Below are 10,930 nucleotides of genomic sequence, written 5' to 3'. Positions count from 1 at the left end.
TTTATCAAGGATGCATTAAATTGATCAAAAGTGACAGTAAAGACACAACATTTATGTTACAACAGATTTAAAATAAATGCTGTTCTTTTGAACTTTCTATTCATCTATGAATCCTGAAAAATAAAATGCATCACAGTTTCCACAAAAATATTGTGCAGCACATCTGTTTTCAACATTGATAATAATCAGAAATGTTTCTTGAGCAGCAAATCAGCATATTAGAATGATTTCTGAAGATCATGTGACACTGAAGACTGGAGTAATGATGCTGAAAATACAGCTGCACATCACAGGAATAAATTACAGTTTAACACATATTCACATAGAAAACAGCTGTTTTAAATTATAATAATATTTCACAATTTTTACTGTATTTTTGACCAAATAAATGCAGCCTTGGGAAGCAAAAGGGACTTACACTCTACAGTGTACCTGTAGAAATATCTCAGTGTGGAAAATCTCTCTCTGTGTCCTCTAGAGATATATTGAGTATGAGGACTCTCAAGAGCAGGATAAGAAAGATCTTCAGAACCGTGTGCAGATGCTGGAGGCTCAAACCAGACAGATGGAGCTCAAGACCAAGAACTACGCAGACCAGAGTAAGTTACCTGCTTTACCTCGAAGAGCCGGGTAATGTGCTCAATATTCACAACTCGTTCAAATATTTGCTTGTGTAACTTTTTTTTTATTTGAGTTAAAAAGTTATCCTTGTGCTGTTTTAATAACATTTTAAGAGACAAATCTTTTTTTTTTAAGTTGTAAGAAAATAAGAAAATACTATTTCAGTTTTTCAACTTCAAAATTTCACATTTAGATCAGTATCTTACATCAATTTATGTGTAGTAAAAAAAAAAATATATATATATTGCTGTTTATTAGTGCTTTCAAACGATTAATCGCGATTAATCGCATCCAAAATAAAAGTTTTTGTTTATATAATATACAGTATATGTGTATACTGTGTATATTTATTATGTATATATAAATACAAACACATGCATGCATATATTTAAGAAAATGTTTGTTAATATATTAAATATATTTGTATATAATATAAAATACAAGAACATAAATATATAATTAATTGCATCCAAAATAAAAGTTTTTGTTTACATAATGTATGTGTGTGTGCTGTATTTATTTATTATGTATATATAAATAAATAAATACACACACATACAGTATATATTTTGAAAATATTTATATATACATTTATATTATTATAATTTATATTATATATGAATATATTTAATACATAAACATAACATTTTTCATAAATATATACATGCATGTGTGTGTGTTTATATATACATAATAAATATACACAGTACACACTCATATACTATGTAAACAAAAACGTTTATTTCGGATGCGATTAATCGCTTGACAGCACTACTGTTTATTCATCTGTATTGTTATATTGGTGTATATCAATGAAAATGATTGTAGATGGTTAGTTTAAATTTAAATATTAATTACAAATATAACTCCTCCATGTTCATGTAGTGAATAACATTGTGTAAAACATGCCTTAAAGGGACAGTTCACCCGAAAATGAAAATTAGCTCATGATTTACTCGCCCTCAAGCCATCCTAGGTGTGTATGACTTTCTTCTTTACAATCGGATACAATTGGAGTTATATTAAAAAATGTCCTGGCTCTTCCAAGCTTTATAATGGCAGTGAATGGGTGTCGAGATTTTGAAGTCCAAAAAAGTGCATCCATCCATCATAAAAAGTGCCTCACACGGCCCCGGGGTTTAATAAAGGCCTCCTGAAGCGAAACGATTCGTTTGTGTAAGAAAAATATCCATATTTAAAACTTTATAAACCATAATCTCTAGCTTCCGCTAACTGTCATACACACGTTCGTGAGGTTTTCCTTAGCTGTAAACAAAACTTAGTTCTCACGAGACTAGCATATTCTCACCGGAGCTAATTATTCATTATTTTAGCTGCATTTTTATTGTTTAGTTCTTGCATTGGAAATTTAGAATATGCAATGGCTGTTCAATATGAAATGAAGGTTAATTTAAAATTCAGTGCTTCTCAACCTTTTTCACCGTAGATATTGCCAGTATTTCTACTTTAACTATAACAAAGCTTTTTTCTTTTAACAGAAACTGGAAGTGTTAATATATTAAACTAATTAACCATGATTCATTTTGTGATTCCAGAAGTTTCAAGAACTGTGCTAAATGCTCTTTTTATTATAAAAAATAGCTATAGAGGGACAATAAGAAAACAATATGATTTTTTTTTTGCATTTAAATTTAGAGTTGGATTTTTAAAAATATATTAATAACGATTTAAATATTTTAAAGTCATCCTATAGCCTGCAGCAGAACCGATGTGTCTACATTTTTACTCTTTCTATATCAAGATATATATTACGGATGTAACGGTGAACCGCGAGCCGGTTGAAAATCGATTCAAATATGTGATGATTCAAATCGGTTAAGATGCTAAACAAATCGCGATTCATTTTGGGGTAGGAGTTTATATGAAAGTATGTCTGAAGGGAACTTACTGTCTTTAGAAAAGTTTCGATGGCATTTTTTCTTTTCATCTTGCCTCTGTAGAATGCATATTAAAGTTCATAAGTGCAGCGCTGCTTTGTTTACAAATTTCTATTTAGTTTTGCTATTTACATTTACATTATATTTAAATTTTGTTATTTAGCAGATGCTTTTATCCAAAGCGACTTACAAATGAGGAGAATAGAAGCAATCAAAATCAACAAAAGAGCAATAATATGGCCTATTAGTATATTATTATAGTGTTATATTTCAATTTCACTTGAATCGTGAAATCAAAATCGTGAATCAGATCGGATCGTGAGTTGAGTGAATCGTTACATCCCTAATATATACTGAATATTGAGATAAATAAGAATATTGAGATGTAATTTTATTTTAGCCATCTTGCAGAGCCCTGTTCTCTAGTTAAGTCTTCATAAACCAGCTGGAAATTGCTCCCTGTCTTTGGATCATTATGGGGTTCGGCAGGTGAACTCTTCCCTGTGAAGCGAGACCAAGCTTTCGTTCTCTTAAACACTGATCAGACTGACTGAGAATCACACGCAGTGTTGGGCTGAGCTGGATTACAGCTTAAGGGCCGCTGAACTCGCCTACTGAATCACATCGACTGAATGCCATCGAATGAGGATTAGAACGTGTTCCCTGTATTTCTGACCTGAAGTGATTCAGTCCGTTGTGTTAGTGCAAGAACTTCCCATTTTGTGGTTAACAGAAACTCTTTTCTATTTCCCTACTGTAACCATAAACGGCACTTGTTTGATGTGATATGATGAACAGCTGTCAAGGAAACACACTTTTATTCACTCACTATGTTCCCATACTTACTTTTAATATTCCTAGATGTTATAATAAATCAACCTTATGAAGCCTTTCTAATTTCTAAATGCTAGTTTTGAATTGTGACTCTTTTCATTAGATTTTTTTTTTCCAGTCACATGAACTATAATTACGACCAATCAGCTTTTGTTGCCATGTAGATTAGAAATGTTTAATGCAACTAAAATGTAGATGCATTAATCGAGGCAGGAAGCCAGGAAAAATTATATTTTATATGCAGCAACACTACTGTTCAAAAGTTTGGGGTCTTTTGCGAAACTAGTGTAATGACCGCTTTTAGGAAGCTTGACAGTCGAACTTAATAATCATCATATTCACAAAGTGGCTTTATTTGATATCGCCAGCAATTCATATATGAATATTTGATATGTTACCTTGATATTGACATACATTTACTAGCGGTAAGAGTAGGGCTGGGCGATACAACTATATAATTATTGCAATATAAAGAAGGCTTTTCAATCTACAAATCGGCATCATTTACCATGGATTTACTGTAGTAACACTAGCTGCACCATGGTATTGTGGCAGAAATGTGGGATATTCATATCAAATTTTATTATATTATTAATGTAGATACATTCTAAAAAGTGTGGGGTTGTTTCAACCCAACTTTGGGTCAAATATGGACTAAAAATTTAAATTAAAAGGTCCATATTTGACCCAAAGTTGAGTTGAAACAACCCCACACTTTTTAGAGTGCATGTGTTTAATGTATTAAAGGAGTAATGAATGGAATATAATTACAGTATTTTTGTGATTAAGCTATAGCATTTGTGCATTTATACCAAATGTGTTTAGACTACTGTTTCTCATACAAATACCTAGAAACCATGTAGTTACATTTTTACCATGGTATTGAGGTGCTATATGTGTGGTTTTCACTGTGGTTATCATGATCTAAATGTGTGCTACCAATGGCTAATTTGAATAAAACTCAAACAGTCAGAATAATTACATTTAACCATATAAAAATGAGGTTGTTACAATTTTTTTTACAGATGTTATGACTGTTTTTGATTATAAACATTAATTTACATCTGCATCCTAACTCAAGCTACTGTCAAATGTGCGTATGGGTCAAAATTATAGATTTTTCTTTTATGCCAAAAATCATTAGGATATTAAGTAAAGATCATGTTCCATAAAGATATTTTGTACATTTCCTACTGTAAATATATCAAAACTTAATTTTTGATTAGTAATATGCATTGCTAAGAACTTCATTTGAACAACTTTAAAGATGATTTTCTCAATATTTAGATTTTTTTGCACCCTCAGATTCCAGATTTTCAAATAGTTGTATCTCGGCCAAATATTGTCCTATCCTAACAAACCATACATCAATGGAAAGCTTATTTATTCAGCTTTCAGCTGATGCACAAATGTCAATTTCGAGAAATTGACCCTTATGACTGGTTTTGTGCACCAGGGTCACATATGTATATTATTTTTATTATTAATATTGGAGGCTGCACTGCAAACTGTGCTGAAGGTACACACAATCAAAGTCAGGAACACAAACCTGTTTCATGATTTGAAACGATATCACTCATTAGAACATGCAGAAGCAAAGAAATTAATTTTTCTATGAAGATATTTATTTTGTTCAGGAAAAATAAAAAGTGTAAAGAATTCAAAAGCGTAACGTGTTTGTCATGTTCTGACCATAATGAGTAGTTTAAAACCATAAATAACGGTCTGGTTTCTACAACTTCCACTTAGGAGCAAAAATCTGGCTTTAAACTTGAAAGAAATAAAGATTTGACATTTATCGTGATAATTATCGATATCGACTGATATGGAAAATTTAATCGTGATCTTTTTTTGGCCATATCGCCCAGCCCTAGGTAAGAGCAGACATGATATAATGAAGGCGTATTCCTAAGTAAAGAGTGATAGGCTTCGGCTGAGGATGAGGATGATGAAGATACACCACAGGAACTTCTGCTCTCCTTCCTTTAATTCTCAGTCATCGGGTCACATGGGACTTTTCCTTACCGTTTCACTGAGATGACAAGACAGCAAAAACATGCTACTATGAACATTTTGTCTGGACATTTTCCTTCTATATTGTTTTTCAAGCGTTTACAGTTGGAACACCTTATAATGAGAGATGTAAAATATGAATTGTTAGCATATGTTACTATATTTCTGTTGCTCTACTGACCCCTTCTGGCTGTGTGTTGTTACTGCAGTATAGTTCAGATCCTTACAGGAAAGCCTACATGCATGTACACGTTTATATTTAAACACATAAAAATAGCATTAAACATGCTCTGTTTTTAGTTGGAAGATTAGAGGAGCGTGAAGCCGAGCTGAAGAAAGAGTACAATGCTCTCCATCAGAGACACACAAAGGTAAGAATTTCTTAGAATTTGCTCATGCATTTCAAGAATCGCCTAAGCAGTTTGTTAAAAAAAAGCCAACAATATGCACAGTATGCAGTGCCATGTTTATTAGAAAGCTAGATTAGGAGACAAGCTCGAGCAGAGGACAAATGCAGATTTAGTCATGTCTTCCTTTAGTGCATTTAGGGCCGAAAAGGTTGCTGCTGTCATCAACCAATAATGTGTGTGTTTGCATTCACAGATGATCCACAGTTACATTGAGCACTTGGAACGTAGCAAATACCAGCAGATGACGGGAGAGACCACAGACACTGCGAGTCAGAGCAGAATTAGGTGAGGTTTCTGATCTCGCTCTCATTCAGAAACACTACACCTACACAGTTTCTGTGTGTATAAAGCAAGCTATAATTAATGGTTTCTACAAGGGTTTCAGTGATGGCTGGCTCTAGCCTATCTGATATTATAAAGACAACATGTTGTTTGCTAAATTAAATTAATTGGCTTTTATATTTTCATTTGACTATACGAAATATCTGTAAAATATTTACACTTCCTCTGTTCAAACGGTTGTGGTCAGTAAGATTTGTGTTCGTAATGTTTTTGAAATACGTCTCTTCTGCTCACCAGGGCTGCATTTATTTGATCTAAAATACAGTAAAAATGGTGAAATATTATTACAGTTTAAAACCGCTGTTTTCTATGTGAATATCTATTAAACTGTAATTTATTTCTGTGATGCGCAGCTGTATTTTCAGCATCATTACTCCAGTCTTCAGTGTCACATGATCTTCAGAAATCATTCTAATATGCTGATTTGATGCTCGAGAAACATTTCTGATTATTATCAATGTTGAAAACAGTTGTGCTGCACAATATTTTTGTGGAAACCGAGATGCGTTGTATTTTTCAGGATTCACAGATGCACAGAAAGTTCAAAGGAACAGCATTTTTTAAAATATAAATCTTTTGTAAGTAACATTATAAATATCTTTACTGACACTTTTGATCAATTTAATGCATCTTTGCTAAATTAAAATATTAAGTTCCTTAAAAAAATCTTGTATAACTATGGACTATGAAGATTTGGTTTAATTTAAAAAAAATTTTAAACTGTGACTGTCGTAGAATGAAGTAATCGCAATTAATCTTATGATTTTCAGACATGAGAAAGCAGAATGAAACCATAATAATAAATGTTAAATTCAATAAGCTTTTTTTACACTCAAATTTTCAGACCGGACCACAGTTTGAAAACCCCCGTTCAGGACTGAACCATGTTACAAGTGTCGTGAGAATCATGTGTTGCTTGTGAAGGACACGACTGTTGGTTTATAGATGGATCCATCTGCTGAGAGGATTATGGGATTATTTTAAAAATGTGATCGTGTCAAATCAAAGTGTTCGGAAAAACAGCAGTGTGTGGTTGGGCTGCCCAATTTAATCAAATTAGGTAATCGTTCAAAGTCCACTTTTGTTATTCTGCATGCTTAAGATGCTTAAGATTTCTCTTTCTACAGGTTATCTTTAAGGTTTTAATTTTAGTTGTAGTATAACATTATATAATACCATGCATGTTTTTACTTCTTTTACTTAAAGAAAAAAAACAATCCAATGTATAGTTGACATTTGCTGCTTAATACAATAGAAAAGCAATACAAGTTTTTCAGTTAGAGTGTTTTCAGCTTATTTTCATCTAAAAATATGGCATGCGGTTGTTTCAAACAATGGTATAAACATCATTCAATGTAAATTGTGATAATCGTAATCATTAATAATCTCAATTACAATTTCAAGGGAATAATCGACAATTATGAATTTTGTCATAATCGTGCAGCATTAGTATGTGGTATAAAAAGTTGTTCCCTTCAACATTCAAGCTCAAACACCAAAACCTTTTTGTTTTTGTACAATGAATTATTTTTATTCCAGCATTGACTTTAAAGAACAATGTGTTTTATATGGAAGCCATTTCCGCCACTGAATAAGAAATAAAAAAAGGTAATTGTGAGTTTTTATCTCACAATTCTGACTTTTTTCTCAGAATTGCTTGATATAAACTCGCAATTGCGTGAAATTAAGTCAGAATTGCAGGATATAAAGTCGCAGCTGCAAGTTATCAAGTCAGAACTGCGAGATATAAACTCGTAATTATATTATATCTCACAATTGTGATTTTATTTCTCAGAATTGCAACTTTTTATATCTCTTTTTATATAATTTAATGCGAGTTTATATCTCAAAATTCTGACTTTTTTCTCAGAATTGTGTGATATAAAGTCACAGTTCTGATAAATAAAGTCGCAATTCTGAGAAATAAAATCACAATTGCGAGATAAAAAGTCGCAATTACCTTTTTTTATATTTTATTCAGTGGCGGAAATGGGCTTCCATAGTTTTATACTCAGTGTTAAAGACAGAAAAAGCTTGCTGTATTTAATATGCATAATGCCAGATAACAAGCTGCATTTTGTTTATTTAAAATTGCGTAAATACAATGCATGCACTTCAAAGTCCGGGATTCATTCCCCTGACACCTGTTAGCAGGTGGATTGTGCTTTTGTTTTCTCTGGAGTAGGGGTTGACCGATTATCGGCACCGATATTAAGCTTTTTTTATGGTTATCGGTCATGTTCTAAACCGATTTGCCGCTAAAATAATTTAAAAGCATTTAAAGAAAGTTTTTGTCAGAGCCTTTGTTATTCTTAACTTTGACATTAATTTTAATTTTTACACCAGACATATATCGGTTCAAAATATCGGTTATCGGTCTACTTGATCTGTAATAATCGGTATCGGCATCGGCCCTGAAAAACACATTTCGGTCGACCCTGGAGACGAGCTGGAGTGTGTTTGTTGTTCTATCTAATCTGCATAAACTCATCTGTTCCCACATCCAATCAGCTGTGGAATGGAAAACAGCAAATGCATACAGAATTAGTGCATAAGAGCTGTTCATGAAGCATCAGAGGAGTGCGTGAGCAACACACAAGGACAGACAGCTGCTGTAAACCCGCTCATGCGTATGTGTGTGTGTGTGTGTGTGTTCGCTGCTCGCCGGAGTGGATGATGTCACAGCAGTTAGAGGCTGCTCAAACACACACACACACACAGATCCTCGCGCTGCTGTGCCGGTGTTGATGGGGTTGTTTTCGTGTATCGGGGGGCGGCAGCAGCCATGAGTCCGGGATGCATGCTGCTGTTTGTCTTTGGCTTCGTGGGGGGAGCGGTGGTCATCAACTCTGCCGTGCTGGTCTCTCTCTCCGTTCTGCTGCTGGTGCATCATTCCGTCTCTAACGGCCTGCCCGCCATCACACACTACCTGCCCCGCATCAGCAGGTACGCAGCCACAGCACATGTGTGTGTGGATGTTAGCCTAGTTATTCTAGTTATTGATCCCCTTCATGTTAAGCCTCTGTTTTTCCTGCATTTCTGTCGGTCTGTCTTTGTAAGTTTTCTGATGTCGTGCATGATTTTACTCTGTATTGCAATCATGTACTGCTTGTTCATCATGTGTCTGTTACCTCTGAGACGAGTCGAGAGAATGTAGTAAACAAGAGTGGATCGAGCATTTCTCTTGTCAACACAGTGCAGTTTTCTGTCTGGTGTTCTGTCAGAGAAATGCGTATTGTTCATTCTCTATGGCTTCAGTTTGTTCTGTACTTCCATACTTCCTAGAGTTGCATTCAGCACAGCTGCAATTGAACACCTGATATTGTTTGCTGCTTTGAAGAGCTTTCTGTTGTTTGTTTGGAGATGTTAAACTGGTTTCATGGTCGTAGTGTTGTCTTCAGGTGATTAGAATTGTAAAACTTGTAAACACTGTAACCTGAGCTTTAAAATTAGGAAAAAAAAAAAATATATATATATATATATACTACCATACAAAAGTCTGGAGACAGTAATATTACTTTTATTCAGGAAGGATGCATTAAATTGATCAAAAGTGACAGTAAAGTAGGAGTGTCAAATCTATTAATCGTGATTAATCGCACCCAAAATAAAAGTTTGTTTACATAATAATATATGTGTATGTACTGTGAATATGTACACATATATTATGTAAACACGATTAATAGATTTGACAGCCTTAAGGGCTTTTCACACTGAAAGCGATAATTCGGCGTGAATGTTCGGCGCGATGCCGCTTTTGAATCGAAACAATAGATCCCTATGGGGCTATTCACACCAGGCGCGATCATTCGCGGTGCGAAAAAGCGAGAATTTTTTTTTTCGTCCTGTGTGTCGTTTTTTCCCCGTCGCTCCACGATGAAACAGGCTGTCCAATCAGATTTGAGCTTAGAACACGTGCCCAGAGCAGATGTTGTTGCACAAAAGGGTGAGAGCGGTGGCGCTGTTTCGAAAACCAGTGTAAACAAACACCGAAGAAGAATATCCCGGTAGAGAGCAAGCGGTAACCTCCCGCTCTCTCTCGTGAAGCCAACAAGGAAGTGACTTAAACTGTAATTCATCAACTGGCCGCTAGAGGCTGGCTGCAAAAGGGAGTCAATCCCATAGACTCCCCATGTTAAAATGCCCAACTTTACAGCAGAAAAAACCATGTTTACAGCCTGGTTCAAAAAATTATTTTGGTCTATATAGCTAATTTTGCCCTTGATGACAACTGTGAGGGGGGTGAATTTTTTTTTATAACTCATCCGTTTAAATTATATTAAGCCTTAAAGTTCTGCATGATTAAGGGCGTGGCCACTTGAGTGACAGGTGGATTGCCGCTGCTGTCACCACCGTCGAGCTATGTGGGCGTGGCTTCAGCAACCAGCTCCCGCCTCTTTGCCCATCTTCGATTTTCCGGGAGTGACGCGCGGTGACGCGCTGCCAAGATGGCGACTTTTGAGCTTCAAAAACGCTCTTCGGAAATCTACGGGTGACGTCACGGACACTACGTCCATGTTTTTATACAGTCTATGGTAGAGAATAGAGAGTGGATGCTGAGTTCCTGTTATCTTTGGTATCTGAGAACAGATTTATTCTCACATGTTCTTAATATAATTTCTAAATTCTCCATTGAATTATGTGATCTGGAGTGTCCGTTTTCTTCCATGTGCGCGAGAGTTATGAGTCACGTTAACTCTCTAGGTCTTCCGTGTTTAAAAAAACAAATGTAAACATTTTTCTACACATGAAATATGAAAGCAAATAGACATGATTATGACGATATATTTTCTGTATGTGTTTTGTATGCAG

The 10,930-nt window shown here is 34.7% G+C and overlaps 1 protein-coding gene across 5 annotated transcripts in view; it reads left to right on the top strand.

The window, feature by feature from the left end:
- Positions 1-10,930, top strand: part of LOC107693642 (C-Jun-amino-terminal kinase-interacting protein 4) — a 56,968-nt gene that overhangs the window by 7,388 nt on the left and 38,650 nt on the right. For 4 of the 5 annotated variants that reach the window (XM_016493096.1, XM_016493097.1, XM_016493095.1 and 1 more), the window contains exons 2-4: positions 479-599; positions 5,667-5,737; positions 5,970-6,061. In XM_016493096.1, the coding sequence (XP_016348582.1) occupies positions 479-599; positions 5,667-5,737; positions 5,970-6,061 (284 nt within the window). Of the gene's footprint in view, positions 1-478; positions 600-5,666; positions 5,738-5,969; positions 6,062-8,821; positions 9,065-10,930 lie in introns of those variants that run through there. The other variant, XM_016493099.1, reaches the window with a different exon arrangement.

Source organism: Sinocyclocheilus anshuiensis, unplaced genomic scaffold, assembly GCF_001515605.1.
Source record: "Sinocyclocheilus anshuiensis isolate Anshui unplaced genomic scaffold, SAMN03320099.WGS_v1.1 scaffold546, whole genome shotgun sequence".
Lineage (NCBI taxonomy): Eukaryota > Metazoa > Chordata > Actinopteri > Cypriniformes > Cyprinidae > Sinocyclocheilus > Sinocyclocheilus anshuiensis.
The sequence above is the reverse complement of the archived record's forward strand: the minus strand, read 5'-3'. Positions and strand labels throughout refer to the sequence as shown.